The sequence below is a fragment of the Acyrthosiphon pisum genome, chromosome A1 (assembly GCF_005508785.2).
Source record: "Acyrthosiphon pisum isolate AL4f chromosome A1, pea_aphid_22Mar2018_4r6ur, whole genome shotgun sequence".
Lineage (NCBI taxonomy): Eukaryota > Metazoa > Arthropoda > Insecta > Hemiptera > Aphididae > Acyrthosiphon > Acyrthosiphon pisum.
The window spans coordinates 53,222,584-53,240,512 of NC_042494.1; the positions used below are offsets into that span (position 1 = coordinate 53,222,584).

At 27.7% G+C, this 17,929-nt stretch overlaps 1 protein-coding gene across 1 annotated transcript in view; it reads right to left on the reverse strand.

Moving 5' to 3' along the window:
- Positions 1 to 3,634: 3,634 nt before the first annotated feature.
- LOC107883740 overlaps positions 3,635 to 17,929 on the reverse strand; it is an 18,335-nt gene continuing 4,040 nt past the window's right edge. Inside the window, exon 3 of the mRNA XM_016804358.2 lies at positions 3,635 to 3,872. Coding sequence (XP_016659847.2) covers positions 3,635 to 3,872 — 238 coding nt within the window. The remainder of the gene's footprint in view (positions 3,873 to 17,929) is intronic.

The window sequence follows — 17,929 nt, forward strand, 5'->3', positions numbered from 1 at the left end:
ATATACGATAAAATTTTGAAAATAATTTGACTCTTTTTGAGCTGTTTACGGACATTGTAAGTTATCAATTTTTTTAGTTTTGTTTTCTATAAATATCAATAAAGTTTTATCTATTGGGCCAAAAAGTGTAAAAAATTAATACAGGGCTCCTGATACATTGTTACAATAGCAATTGAAAAATATTACAAATACATAGGCACAATTTTTTTTTATAAGCATTTGAAGTTAAAATCTTGACAAAATTTATCAAATTTAAAATTGAATAATTATTTTATAGTTAAAAATTTATAAAATGTTCAACTTTTATATCTTATATAATCTTTTATTTTAGAATATGAATTCTATAAATGTATTTGACTGTGATTTTATAATTTTAGTTTACCTAGTAATAATTATTTTGTTAGTACATACTTTAAAAAACATTTCCAAATTTACAATTCTTGTTCTCGTAAATCTTAACGTTTTCTGATTAGCATTATTCATTTGCATTGTTAATAATATCAATTTTTTACACTTCATGTCCATTTCGGTCCAATTACTGCTGTACAATGCATATCTTATTGAATCTTTCTAAATGTAATAGGAAAGATATAACAGTATTCATTAATAAGCTGTTAAACCTGCGACTATAATTAGATTCATTGAAACCGATCAATTTTCTATTACATGTTTTCATTGTTTATGGAAATTTGGAGAATCAACAGAATTGAATAGGACGTACTTTACAAAGTATGTAGACAACTTACATGCTATGTCATATTTTATATTGATTTTATAAAATTATAAAATATGTGATCAGATTTATCATCTAATGATACATCATACATAATATTTATTATAACCGGGGCTTGCATTCAACATTCTTATTAAATTAATATTTTATTAAAAAGTAATGCATTTCCACTTACTTGGTTGTGTACATTTTCAAATAAATAACACGCCATAAATATTTGAAACAAGAATGAAGGAATTGCCACAATCGTTTTTATTGTCGTATCACCAGAAATAGCAAATGTACTATCATTGAAGAATCTCTAAAATCATTTTGTTCCAATTAAATTACTTCATAACTTCGTTGACAGTTACTAAACATGAGTGAACTTTTTTGAATTAAATATAAATATATTTAATTAATAAATTAAAATATATTTATTTTGTATGGCTATGGCCTATGACTAGAGTAAAGAACAGTTTGTAATAAATAATAATAAACATATACACTTGGACTTATATTTTATTAACTTAAATAAGCTGTCATAAATCTGAATCAATCTAAGGAGAAGCGTAATTTAATAATACAATTTACATTACATTCTTCATACATGACTTATATATTTTGTATATAAAAATTGAATTGATATTAATATTGTAATCAAATTTTTAAGTATGGCGATATTTTCTTACCATTATTAAATTAAACCAAAGTATGATGAGTGAAATCGACGAAACAAAAATGTGTGACAACATGACTCGTTCAAATATATTTAAAAATAATTCAAATTTCCTGAAAAAAAAAATAATATTAAATCCATAAGAACTAAAATAGTAAAATGCATACCACCAATCCTCTGTCTTTCACGTAGTAAAATAAAATAATGTAATTCAACATTTTGAAAAAAAAACAATATGATATTGATTCTATAATAAAATCATAAGAAATATTGACTATTGAAAATATGAACTTAAAAAAGTAATTTCAAGTCTAAAGTTTATGAATAATTATATTACATTTTTATTTAAAAGACTTTACTGTTTACTAAACTGTTGGTTATTTGTTTATTTATTTTTTGTATTAATGTAAAATCATATATAATTGTAATGGGATCTTTCGATTCAACTAGAATTCCAACTACTCTGCCTGTACAGGTACATAATATGCACATTCAAACTAAACTCTATTTTGTATGTTTTTAAGTTTTTCTTAAATAGATTAAGAAAAAACTTCAATATTTAAATGAAGTAACTACACCATTTTTCGCCAATGTGTAAACTATAATTATTCGTTACTACAATATTTCTGTATGATTCCCGTGAATTTTCACACATTTACATGAATTAAATTAAATATGTAAAAATAAATTTAATGAATAATTATATATAATATAATATAATTATAATAATTATAATTATATTTAGGAATGTCCTTTAATTTGTATTTAAGAGACTTTGGTGTCCACTACATTTTTTTTTTATTTTTTATTTTTTTTGTATTTATGTAAAATCATATGAAATTGTAATCGAACTGTTCGATTCCACTATAATACCAACAACTCTGCCAGTACAGGTACATAATTTAATTTAAATTTAATTCAAAAATAAAATTAACACTTACTTAATAACTGCTTGATGATCAATGATTATTGTTATTAACTCATCATAAATTAATTCATGTTCATTAGATATAATATGTTTTTCAACGGTGTTATCTGTAAGTGAACAAAAGAAGTGTATCTAGTATGAGTTTTGTAATAGGTTACTAGATTTCAATACAAATGATTGCATTCAGAAGCTTCGTCATATTACAGTAACTTTTTTAGAAAAACTAAGAATAGGTGGAGGTACTCAATCTGCCAACAACACAATCTAATAGTTTCATACGACATAGTCAGTTAATTTTCGGATACTTGATTCTAAGTCAGTGGTAGTAAATTAGATACTTATTTATTACTAAATAGTTTAATGACATATAAATTTAGATTAAAATATAGTAATATGAGCTGATACGTATACCAACTGTGAACTGAGCAGATCCCGTATCTAATATCACACAGTATTAAAAGGCATCACAAAAATTCAAAACTACATAATTATATAAATGTGGTTTTAAATTTTTACAAAAGTGAATTTAAAATTGTTTTTTAATGTGTTGATTTCTTAAAGTAATCATTATTTTAAGGGTTTACTGATAAGAGACATTTAACTATACAGCGTTGCATTGAGAGGAGCTAAAATATTACACAGGTATTATAAGATATTATTCAAAAACAATAAATGGGTATATACATTTATAATATTTATCATAATTGAAAATTTTAAATGTTAATAGGTACTATTGTTATATTAGTACCACTGGGAAGTACAAACAAATATTCATCATCATAATATTATTTTAAATATCAAGAGCTTTGCAAATTTATACGGGAACCGAAATTTTAAAACAATGTAACAATATTAGTACATCTTATTAATATTATTGAAACACTAATCTTCTTTTAATAAAATTACAACCAATAGACAATAAGCCAACGTTTGGTCTGTTTAGTGACATCTTCATGTTACTAATGATCACTATACAATATGCATATTTGTTTTTAATGTACGTACTATGTACTACGTAAACTCGTACATACCAATTGATGAGGAATGAAAGTCACTAAGTGACTTGTGGTTGACCGATGAGAACGCAGTGAAAATCATTTGCATATGACAGCATATAGCCAAGCACAGTGACACGAAAAGGATATCGAATAAAATGTAAAATATTGTTACAGCGACAGATAACCACGCCTCGACAACGAAAAACGTATTGTAGTATTCATTGTACGTCTCGTCAGATGTGAAAAAATACAAATTTAAAATGTTCAGACGATAATTGCCAAACGAACTGTCGTGATTTTTGATCGGTATTAGAACGTTACAGAATGCCAGAGAAATTCCCATGTAAATTACCATCGTCGAAAAATACAAGCCGGCCAACAAGCTGGTGTACCAGACCGAACGCGCCCGCCAACGATCCAGTATGCCATGTCCGATTCGCTTCCTGTTGCTTAGCGACGTAAAATCGTACCTCGTGATTGAAAGGCAGTCCCAAATGTCGTTCGAACGGTAAATGACGATCCACATCTTGTAGCACGCGTAAAATGAGTTTGTTGCTACAAAAAAGTTCAATAAACTCATAGACGTATTATTAGTCCATAAATGCAAACAGTCGACGAACAACGCCATCGATACGACTAATATGTACAACGCAATGAACGCAACGAAAATTTGATATACGTTTCGACCTCGACATTTTAAGGCTCCGGGATCTAAAATTTGATATAAACCAGTGAGATTCGCCAACCTGATGTTGAAAACATGATGCTTCTCGTTCTGTATGTCCATCACGACAGCGAAGCACTGAATGCGCGTATACCTACTAAGGTTCACCGTTCGTATGAAATGGATCTCAACGATACGTTTATTTTTATATGGACAGGTGGCTCTTTGATCAAATAATTGATTTATGTTATGCGTGCATGATGTCTATAAATTTATTGTTTATAATATCTGTTGCCAAGCAATTTAGTAAATATCATAATATTATAATTTACATTTCGTAGAATCTCATAGTAATTTTATGATATGTATTTATGTTAAATAAATGATGAAGAACTACTTATAAACATTAGGCGTGGTTATTTGAAATCGAAAATTTTAATTTTATAAATAAAGGACGTCGATGGTGCATTATGCATATTTTATGTATGATCGACATAAGTAACCCTGCTGTTGCGTCAAGGTTGTCGATCTCCTTTATTTTAAAACCAGCCCACAATGCTTATAAGAATACATTAGTAAAACTTACAGCAAGTTTTAAATTAAAAATCATAAACCCCGTGGACTCCTTAAACCACACACTTGCGATAAAATACAGTACAAAACCGCACACTTTTGGTAGGTTAAAACCGTACAATTTTTAATATAATGCGTGCATAATGTCCATAGATTTAATGTTTATGATATCTGTTGCCATGCAATTAAATTCCTATCATGTTATAATTTATATTCCGTAGTAGTCTTATACCCTTCGAGTTTTTCTACCCTTTCATTTCTACCGAAGTTTATGTCATAATAGGCGGGTATCCATCATAAAATGCAACTGAATCTTTTATAATAGTTAAACAGTATGCATTTGTGTTAAATTAATAATGAAGAACTGCTATTATAAACTCTGGACGTAGTTCTTAGAACTCTACAATTTTAATTTTATAAATGTATATGGACGACGTTGGTGCATTATGCATATTTGATGTATGACCGACATAAATAATCCTGCTATTGATGAGGTCGCAAATCGCCTATCTTTTAAAACTAACCAACAAATAGTAGTGCAACATCTCCTCTTCACCTCTCGCTCTCGCGAGTGTCGTTTTGTTTATATTAACGAGGTCTCGGAGACTCGACCTCGGTGTGTGATAATATTACTAGGGATCAGGGTTACCTTATGTGAAGCAAAGTACTCAATGTGTATAATATATATATATGTATCTGTTATTGAATATTAATGTATTGTTATTGCCTACTACAAGTTACAACAGCGAAAGTATACTTATAAATTATAACTCAGGGTTACTGATCGGACCATGGTGTGTCGTGGGTGCCAATGTCCAAATGTGGGTTGAGCTGGTCTTCTGTAGGTCCTCTTCAGGTCGTTGTCAGCCCTCGAGTTCCACTATCGACCATCCAATCTGACTATTGATTGCCGACCATAGACTCCTCCATAGATTATGACTATTGACTCTTGACTGTTCCCTCTTGACTTTCGACTATTCTATTTAACTATTTTCCGCCAGGCGTCCCGGTCGGTTATTAACACGACGCAAGCTAAACATCGCGTCAGCAATATATATATTTCATACATAATATACACACATTTGCCATTGTTAACACTCAGCATATTAGCCGTGCTCAACGTAGGGAGTAATGTACGATGTCGATGACGACATTCGTTACAGTACCTATCTATTAACATATGCATTTTATAAAATAATATTATGAATAAAAATTATTATTATAAAGGGGAAAAATTTATAAATGCAATTTTTTTGGGAAAATATATTTAACCTGATATAATTTAATAGAAATATATATGTATAGTAAATATCGTTGGAAATATAGACTGACCTTCTCCACTCGGAATCTATTTTCACGTGCAACGATATTCTATCTATAAGATGTATCGAAATTATTTTTAAAAAAACAATTATCATACGAAATTAACATTTATATATTCTAAACTTTAATTTCAGAAGCTACTATACTTTTGTTATTTTCGAATTTTTATTTTTATTTTATTATCAATGATAAACAATTTTAGAGCTAGGCTGAGCATGGCATAATATCGAATAATTAATTGATTAAAAAAATTATAAATAAGTATCCATAATTTTCTCATAGAAAATGGGTTGAAACAAATATTGAAATATATTATTTATTAGGTCATTATTATAGATTGCGCCATTATTGTATGAACTTACGGTATGACTTAAAAATGTATTTTTAAAATAGAACAATGAACAATTATGAGGAAGCTTGTATTAAATTATCAATTTTCTTGATTTAGCGAAATTTTATTCGTTGCCAAAAATTGGAAATAAAACTAATAAATTGAAAATTTCTTATGCCTAATAATAATATGTTTGGCAAAACAATTTTGTAAAAATTTAAAGAAAAAAAAATTCAATATATATTTAATCGATACATATAATATGACATAATTAGAAAAAATGCAATAATAACTACCTAAGTAGAACGTATATTATCAATTATATGGAATAATATTATAAAATGAAGTCAGGAAATTAAAAACACAATGAATTTAAAACGGTAGCTACCTATACCTATTGCTTATTATTTATATTTTATATTTTGCAGGTGCTCACCAAAAACTTGTACATGATAATTTATGATAGATGAATGTGAATTCTTATAAAACTCGGAGAGTAAAATAAATGACACTGACCAGTTTGGATGTAATGATTGTGCAGGATCTACACTGCTGTTGTTTACGAAGATTTAGTTGGTACAGCGTTCAAGTTCACAATATTATCAGTAAAGATTTGATTTTTTTGTTTTTTTTTTACAAGGATTGATATAAATTAGTTCACAAAGCGATATACATTAACGCAAATTTCCCCGTGAACTGAGGCACACCATAACCATAATACACCTATAGAGCACTATATTTTATATTTTTTCAAGGTTGAAGTCGGGTTATTCAATTGTAGACTGATAATTATTTAGAATAATAATACTTGGGTAGCCAAAAAACATATAATAACAAGATTTAAATAATGTAGACTATGGTAGGTGAGAGTCGGAATTTAACGCACCGCACAGTTAGCTACCTGTTGCCTATAAAGTATTCACTTCTATAAAAAAAAAATACCATAATATCAACAATCATAACTACATACTGGGAGATAACAAACACAGGGCAATAGCCCACCCTGGCCTATTTTAGGGGCGACTTTAGTTTTACGGTGACTATAAAAGTAAAGCTATGTTTTCAAATACGCAATCTACCTTTTAACCTCACAGAATTTTGAGCTTTTGTATTCAATTATTCATTAAAATATACTCCCCAAATAGTATAGATTATATTTTATAAGATTTGCTTTTATTATCCATACTAAAATGAGTTCGAACAGCAATACAGTAGTCACAGCCGCGTTGTATAATATTTTTCCCCTGACCCCCGCACAAAGCGGTGTCACCACCACCGTGTCGATGTCGCAGCTTGTTGTTTGCCGCCGCCGTTGTGCGTCGCGGTCGCCACAACCGGAGCGCTGCACAGGGCAATATGTCTCCCAACTAATAATTTAATGACTAATGTAGATATAAAAACCTAATAAACGACGAAACTGACCAGCCCCACGACACAGTAAACACACAATTTACCGTCGCCGACACACTTCGCTCTCTCTTCAAGACCGCTGTCTGATGCATGTATGTAAATTTGGACCTTTTGACATGACACCGGGACGCTTCATTCAAATACAGGATGAATGGAATCTCTATGTTTATATCTTTTTTTTTAACTCTTACAGATAGCTAAAGAGTATACCTAGCTAAGTACCTAAAACTAGGAAAACCTATTATCATGTTAATTTAAAAGATTGAGATCGATTACATCATATATTATTATTATAATTCAAAGAAATGCTGCATAATAAACATTTTTATATTTTTAAATAATTCAAATTATCTTTTCATATCTATGATTTAATGTTAATATACATAATATATCAATTAGTTTGTCTATCTTTAACAAAAATAAAATATCAACCGGAAATAACACTTTTATAATCGTTTAAAGTTCATATTTTTACGATAGTGGATATTAACTCAATTTCTCCTGGAACTATTTCCTTATTTTGTTTTAATTCAAAAAACGAATAACCATAAACACTTAAAATGTATTCATTTATTTATTTCTAGTCTTTCGTTCGAAAGATATCTTTCGATTTTGCCATGAATTTCACTCAGCTGGACATCGTACACGTCAGCATGGAAGCAGTCATGGTGGGCCATTGTGGCCAATAGATGGTGGATGAGTGGATATAATATATATTATTACGGCTGTTGGTCCCATACACCCTGAAACGACGTCCATGAATTTCGGTTAACCTGCAGGACTTCAGACAACAAGTGATTATCCACTCCATGGTGAGAGAAGTAATGAAGACGTTCTATCAGATATTATTTGGCGGTGAATTCAATATTATTAGTTGTGTCAATGTGCCGGACATATCCATGCTGACGCATATGTTACAGTTCTCAGTTCTGGAAGGTAAAAAAGCATTTCATTGAATTAAGATGATGTTATACCATTCCATTTTTAGTATAAAAACACAATTTCAGATAGCAATGATTACTGCTCGTTTTTTAGTTGTTAAAAAATTAAATAACACAATTATTATTATTATTAACACTAGAATTGTTTAAAGTAAGTAATAGGTATATCACAAATATAAACATTCCCGTTTTACAAAATAATGTACAACTTAAAAGTTGTAACAAATTCATTTTTTTTGTACTTTAAGTCTTAAAATAAGTACTTAATATAATGTACAAAATTAGATCTAATTTTTTTACAAAATATCGTCAACTTTTAAACTTAGGAAAAGCGTTTAACACTCAGATATCTTTAAAAGTATAGTAATAACAACAGTATCTGCTTCAATATGGCGTATTTCTTTAATGTCCTTTATAATTTCGTAACCAAGCAAGAACAATCAATGTTAATGATAAATTACTGCTTGTAAAAAATGTTGGATATTACGTTTCTATATAAGTAAGAATAAATATTTTTTTCAAGTTATTAAAATTGCCTATGCTCATTACTCAATCCCTTAAAAATGGAGAGAGAAATGACTGTTGTCCGTTAGTTTCGTAATGTGTCGAACAAAAACTCACTTACGTCGGGCTTTTTGTTTATCTGTTTTGACACACACATGATAGCGTTCCTATAAGTTTGAAAAAATCGTGAATTCTACAAAGTCCAAATAAAACCTTAAACATCTGCTTTGGGAAACCGGCAGCACTGTTCCACGCCCTAGTCCAAAACTACAATAAATCGAGTTATGTACACCATCTTATATAACGATCTCAGTTTAAAGGAGGTGGAGAGTAATCCATTCTAAGGAGTAAAAACCAGGCATTATATATTTCAATTATATGGGTCTTGTGAATGTGTTGAAAGTAAATGAACATTAGTGTGTGTATTGTATACTGTATTCGTAGTACCGATCATGTTTTATAGGGGCATCAAAGTGACCGGATATGTTATTTTATTTTATTTTATCGCATATTTTATATCTTAGTTTATTTATTTTTATGTTTATAGGACTCCCTTCGTTAATCATATAAAATAAAACAAAAATAAGTGGTTGACAGTATTATTAATAAAAACCAAAATACAATAGGTAAATACTAAATACTAATTTAAATGATATTTTAATAATTAATAATGTACATCAACTGTTATAATATTAACATACTCGTTAATTAATAATTAACCATATTATCGTAAGTATTGTTATAATTTATAATAAATTAAAACAATCAAAAAATAATCTAAACTATAATAATAAAACGTGAACAAAAAATAATCATTATTTGCAATGACCCATTGTCTGTAGATAACAAAAAAATTAAAAAATATATTAATGATATTATATTATTCAGCCCAAAAATTTAATGGGTACTAATAATAATAATATTTGGGTAATAGTTATTTTTTTTTTCTATTATTAGTAAATCCGTGGTAACTTAAGCCTTTCAGTGGTTTTTAAACTATGGGGAGGGAACAGTAAGACAGTGTAAACACATGTGTGTAGTTTTGGCATATTTTCAAGTGGGCACCCGTAGGTATCTGCCATGCCCGGATGGGGGATGGTGGAACTTGTTCTCCGGACACCGTGATTTGCCTGAAAAAAAATGCCGCCCGTGAACCGAGGTTTGAACCAGCGTCGGTTGGTGTCATAACCACGATTAAAGATATACAGATTACTCAACGAAACTTATTTTTTGGTACGCTTAAAATTAACGATCTTGTCATAGCAAGAATAACAGTTAGCGCTTTTGCATTATAGCATAGAACAATAATTGTGCTTTTATTGTGTATGTGCATAAGGCCGTTGAGTAATTTGTATATTATATTCTTTAATCGTGGTCATAACCGACGCCTTAGTCCGCTTGGCCACACCGTCCCCCGTAATAGGTTTTGTAGATACGTGCTACCTACATTATGTGAGATAAACAAATTATATAACATTGTGTTCATCAATTGTTATATTAATATAATAATCCGCTAATAATTAACAATATTATAATAAGTGTCGTTATAATTGTATAATGATTTAAAATAATCTAAAAATTATTTAAATTTAAAAAAATATCGTGAACAAAAATTAATCATTCTTTGCTTTTATATAATTTATTAAAACCGATACAACTGTGTAGCAATGACCCATTGTCTGTAAGTAACAAAATAATATTAATGATATTATATTATTCAATCATAAAACTTAAGTACTAAATAACAATTAGATTTGGTTAATAGGTATTGCAGGTAATTATAATAAGTAAAAAAAAACAAATAATCTAACATTGTGTGAAATTATTCGACTGTAATAAATGAGGCTTAGGAAATTTTTGATTCTAAACATTAAATTATATTCGTTTCCAATGCAGATGTGTGTGTTTACTATTTAGTCACATGTTTTTATATGCGTTTAAAGTTAATTATTTACAAAATTTGACAAAATCAATATCACCTATATTATTTAATTAAATATTAAAGTTTAATTTTTATACCTTCAAAATTGAATACGTAATTTTTTATAAGTTTTTTTTATTGAAATGTTCGTTAAATGTAAACTGGAAATCATTTGTTTTTAAATTTATATATATTAAAATAAATACATAATTTATATAGGTACTTTGCAGTTCTATACACCGTTACTATTAGATAAATTATTTATTCATTATTATTTAATATTAACTACTATATAAAATATTATTATATTATAATTGTATATATAACATATGATAAAATAACCACAGAAGTAATGACATAGGTTCTATACTATAGGATGACCGACAAACTCAGAATCATTTTTCATCGTGTACGCCGTTTACATTATGCAATAATTGATCATTGAGTTCAATTTAACACAACCATTAGAATTACAGTAATCTGCATAATTACGTCATATGTTAAAAACCTATAAGCAACGGCGCAGAGCAAGAACTTCGATTACTTTTCATCTATTGGTATAAAATGTATAATTATTTTTTTATCGGTGTATAAATTAGAAATATGAATTTTTGAATATGATATTCAACAAATGTATTTGACAATGATTTTATAATTTTAGTTTAGTAATAATTATTCCAATAATACTCACTTTAAAAAACATTTCCAAATTTACAATTCTTGTTCTAGTATATCTTAACTTTTTCTGATTAGCATTATTCAATAGCATTATTAATAATATCAATTTTTTACACTTCATGTCCATTTCAGTCCAATTACTGCTGTATAATGCATATATATAACATATATATAATAATATATGTTATTGAATCTTTCTAAATATAATAGGCAAGATATAAAAATATTCATTAAAAAAACTGTTAAACCTGCATCTTAATAATTCGTTGAATCCTGAACAATCTTCTACTTCATGATTTTATTTTTTATGGAAAACGTGGAGAATCAACAGAATTTTATACTTTACAAAGTATGTAGACAACTAACATACTATACACATTATTTTTATTGATTTTATAAGATATATCATATTATCATACTATCATATTATAATTTATATTCCGTAGTCTTATACCCTTCGAGTTTTTTTACCCTTTCATTTCTCCCGAGGTTTATATCAAATAGGCGGGTATACGAATACACCATTAAATGCAACTGAGACTTTTATAATTATTATACAGAATGAATTTGTGTTAAATTTATGACGTGATCGTTTTAGTTTTAACATTAAAAATTTATGTCTAGAAATTAGCACATATTATATGTTGTGTGCATATTTAACTTGATTATATTTTTACATTGAAATATTACACTTTTTATATTACACAAAATTAAAATTTTACAATAAAAATGTATGTTAATGTGTAAAAAAAAAAATAGGGGCACTGTCAAATTATTGGGGCACTAATTCTACCAGGCTCGACCGGAAATTGAAGTCTGCGCACGCCTATGTGTATACCACAGGTTGACTTAAGCTGCCCGTACTCGATCAATATTATTTATACCAATTGAACACCCATCAATTGATAAAAGATAAATTTGGTTTAAGGCGTTTGAAAAAAATAAAGTGTTATTAAAAGAATACTCGAAAATGATTCTGACGTTCCAGACGCATTTAGTGAAATAACTTCAATAGCCCCTACTAACTATATAAGTATGGATTTTCCATACTACCTACCTATACTAAAACATTAAAAAATATTTAAAAATCATATTGATTCTGATGCTGATCTTAGGCCTGAATTGTGGGCTAGTGAACTAGACAATATCCAGAACAACGAATGGAGCTGATGGTAATTCTAGTCAAAACTAATTTTAAATTAAATTAATTTAAAATAAAGAAATAGAAAGTAAATACCTGCGCGTAGATAGAAATACTAAAAAAACAAAATTACCCATATGAAAAAAATATGAAAATAATATATTCTGATTACAAATCCAAAAAAATTTACTAAAAAATTATTTTTAATGCAAACGCATACCAATAAATATGTATTAACAAATAAATAAATTAATGTTTTGATATGAAAAATCATTTTAATTGTAATTTGTGCAATTTGTAAATTTTAATGACTTTTTTGTATAAATTATTGTAAGTACCTAATTGTTATTTGTGTAATTTGTAAATTATACAAAATTGTGATTAATGGCTTTCTAAGGAAGCTGTTCTAAAATAAATAGTTCAAACAATATTTTTAAGCCCGCTAGTCATATAACATATAAGTTATAAATCGTATAACATCAGAATATGATGAGACAGAAGGTTAGGGAAAATACTGTTTGAGTATAATAATTTTCCACCATCAGTAATGAGTAATGACTAATGACCAATTTGAAAATTGGAGGTTCGCAGATTATGTACACCCTATACGTGGATACATTTCTATGAAAAAAGGTTTCTATTGTACGTAAATTGTGCGCAAATGAGTTGTAAAAAAGGTAAATATGCGCAAATGAGTTGTAGCCATCAGCGGACCGCAACGTTGCAACGATCCTATTACTCTCCGCGGTTTTCGTCCTGGGATCCCGACATTGCCGCGTCCACGACCTCCGTCACGCGGTGCCATGGAGTTGAAAACCGGAGAGAATCGACGAACCACAACGTTACGCGACGTGGTCCTGATACTCTCCTCGTTTTCGTCCTGGTTAGTATTTATGGCTCCGTCGCTCGCCCGTCGTGTTCGGCAGTCTCCGCCACCGAAACAAAAAATGGTGTGAAATATAGAGATATACGATAAATATACGAATTAACTGGGTACAGTTATTATTTGGGTACACCTTTAAAGGCGTGGCTGTTGATTACAATATTATTATACAATGTTATATAGTTACCTCTAAATATCTAAAAAAGTATTATTAATATAAATTAAATATAATATTAGTAAGTAAATAGTAATTACTAATTAAAATTATATTTTAATAATTAATAATCTATATCAACTGCTATATTAACATTATAATTCATAACTAATTGACCATGTTACCGTAAGTATTATAATAATTTTACCTATAATGATTTAAAAGTTAAAACAATCAAAAAAGAATTTAAATTTAAAAAAAAATATCGTGAACAAAAGTTAATCATTTTTTGCTTTTATATAATTTATTAAAACCGATACAACTGTGTAGCAATGACCCATTGTCTGGAAGTAACAAAACAAAAATAATAATATTATATTATTCAATCATAAAACTTAAGTACTAAATAATAACAAATAATAAAATTTGGTTAATAGGTAATTTATTATGTAAAATAAACAAATTGTCTAACATTGTGTGACATTTTTTCACTGTAGTAAACAAGGCTTAAGACACATAAGGTTCTAAACAGAACATTGAATTATACTCGTTTTCCAATGCAGATGTGTGTGTTTAAAGTTTAATCACACGTTTTTATATGCGTTTAAAGTTAAATATTTGAAAAATTTGACAAAATCAATATCACATAGTTACCGATATTATTTAATTAAAGATTAAAGTTTAATTTTTATACCTTCAAAACTAAATACATCATTCTTCATAAGTTTTTATTACTGGCATTTTCGTCAAATTTAAATTAGAAATCATTTTTTTTTAAATTTATATATATTAAAATAAATATATAATTCATATACTTTGCAGTTCTAAACACCATTACTATTAGGTAGATAAATTATGTATTCATTATTAATCAACATTACCTAATTACTCTATAAAATATTAATATCATTGAATAGTATTATAAAATGTTCTTATGTAACAATTGTATATTAATACATGATAAATTAATATCCTTAGAAGTAATAATATAGGTTCTATGACAGTCTCCACTCCGAATCTTTTTGCATATTTTACGCAATAATATAACGTAAATATTTGAAAAAATATCCTTAGAAGTAATAATATAGGTTCTATACTATAAGATGACCCACAGTCTCCACTCAGAATCATTTTTCATCGTATACTTTGCATACTTTATAGTTTACGCAATAATTTAACATTGAGTTCAATTTAACACAACCATTAGGATTAGAGTGATCTGTACAATATTACGATAAAATCTATTAGCAGCGGCGCAAAACAAGATCCTCGATGATTATGTATTAATATCTTAAATATAAAATTTATAATTATTTTTTTATAGGTAGGTAATAGTTAGAAATAATAATTTTAGAATATGAATTTCATAAATGTATTTAACTATGATTTTATAATTTCAGTTGATTAATAATTATTTCATTAGTACGTATTTATTAGTAATAATTATTATAATAATACGTACTTTAAAAAACATTTCCAAATTTACAATTCTTGTTCTAGTATATCTTAACTTTTTCTGATTAGCATTATTCAATAGCATTGTTAATAATATCAATTTTTTACACTTCATGTCCATTTCGGTCCAATTACTGCTGTACAATGCGAATATTATTGAATCTTTCTAAATGTAATAGGCAAAATAAAAAAGTACTCATTAACAAATAGTTAAGCTTGCGTCTTAATATTTTACTGAAACCTGAACAATTTTCTACTGCATGTTTTTATTGTTTATGGAAAACGTGGAGAATCAACAGAATTTTATACTTTACAAAATAAGTAGACAATTAACATACTACACATTATTTTTATTGATTTTATAAGATATGTGATTAGAATTATTATCCAGTGATACATAATATTTATTAATACATTGGTATTCATTCTAACGATAATCATCACGATGAATGCACGGATTCTACGCGCGTTTTGTTATCAGTTTTATCTGCAGTTTTAAAGGTGGCCCAATAATCAGTCAAATAACCGTGGTATAACAAATACAAATTCAACTCCAAGGAAAAAAAAAATCAATCATCATCTTAGCTTTCGCTCGAGAAAATGGAAAAGAAACAACAAATATTCATATATTTAAATCGGTACTCAGTTTTCGTTACACAAGATGAATCAAATGAAAGTACACTTCCAAAAAATAGACCCAAACTCTCACACTTATAATGTTACCAAAATCACCACTAGGTGTGACTGCGTGAGTAATTTTTCCAGTTTTACCTCAAAATTGATGTCAATTATTAACTCAATTTAATTTATCTGTAAGACCACAATTTCTTATTTGATCATCCGAACTCATTTCTATGATCATACCACACTACATATTAAATATCTAATTGAGAACAGTTACAGTTTTCATTCTTACTAGCAATATGAGAATACGCTACTGGCCAGGTGTGCGCTATGCCAAGATATTCAACCAGGCAATTTTAAAAGCTGTTTAGTCTATAAAATACTTTAACTTCCAAATAGTCAATGACTTTTACGGTTCCATTTACGGTTCAATTATTAAATAAATTAAAATTTCAGTTTCGGTTTCTCTTTGATTTTTCAAAAACAAAAATTCCAATTTTGATTTTTTCGATTCATTAAAAATGAAATTTTGTTTACTGTTTTGGTTTTATATTAATGTAAATAAATCTAGTTCCGTTTCGATTCTTTCAAATTATAATAAAATATAGACAATGTCTATTGGCTGACGTCATTGTGGCGGCTCAATACAAATTTTCAACCAGGAAAGGACTAAATAAGTAAGAATAACTTATCACTGCCATTTAATGTACGACCCCGTTTCAAATAAAAAAACATAATAAGTCTTAAAAAAAAGTAGGAAAATGTGTGTCGCTCTGCTATACGGTAGGTTACAAGTGGGTCATTATAATATACACCACGGTATTTTATTAATATTATCTATATTGTGCTTACGTATTTTAATTGTTTAAAGCTGTACAATTTAATTATCACATTAAAATTGTAATTGTTGAGTTATCCTAAACTCTTTAACTATGTTGAAATAATTGCTATTAAAATTGAAAAATTAAAAAAACATTGATATTTTTAGTTTATAATATACTAAGTATATTATATAATAACTAATAACACTTATCAGGTAAATACTTAATGAACTATTTAATAAAAATCTCAACTCTGTTGAATTTAAATTATCAGAAATTATTGAAATTATTCATGTATTATTGTTGTTCTTAAATTCTTATTCGAGCTTTTATTGATTTTAGAAAGCGTGGAAAATTATCAGAATAATATTTATACTTTATAAAGTATGGAGACAACTTACATACAACACTATGTGTACTGGTTATATAATATACAATATGATTAGAATTATTATATTATATTGATACATAATATTTATAACGTTGGTAATTATAGTTTATAAATTTATAATTTACTGGTTATAAATTTATAATATTACATAATAAATCTTATCAGGTGATATGTACCTACCTACTTAATGAACTATTTATCATTCAATTGTTGATTTGCGTTATTAAATACAATGGGAATCTTTAAATCATACAAAAAAATAATAAATTTCAACTTACTTGGTCGTTTATATTTTCAAATAAATAACATGCCATAAATATTTGAAACAAAGCTGGAGGAATTACCACAATTGTTTTTAGTGTAGTATCACCAGATATCGCAAATGTACCATCATTGAAAAAACTCTAAAATCATTTTATTCCAGTTAAATATTATAACTTTATAACTTTGTTTACCACTACTAAGCACACATGAACTTTTTTGAATTTATTATCATTTATTTATTTTGTATGGTGATGACTACCAGACTACAGGACAATTTGAAATAATTAAACATATAGGTAAAGGCAAACTTAACCGGTGGCTATATTTTATTAACTTAAATAAGCAGTCATAAATAAAACACATTTTATTTATATTGTATATAATAGTAATCAATAAGATTATTCCATTGTAACACTTCAAAATCATTTCAGTCCAGTTAAATCAACACTTTATAACTCAGTTTACTGAACTTTTTTGAATTTATTATTACACATTTATATAATGATATACACATAGGCGCAAATTGGGGGGGGG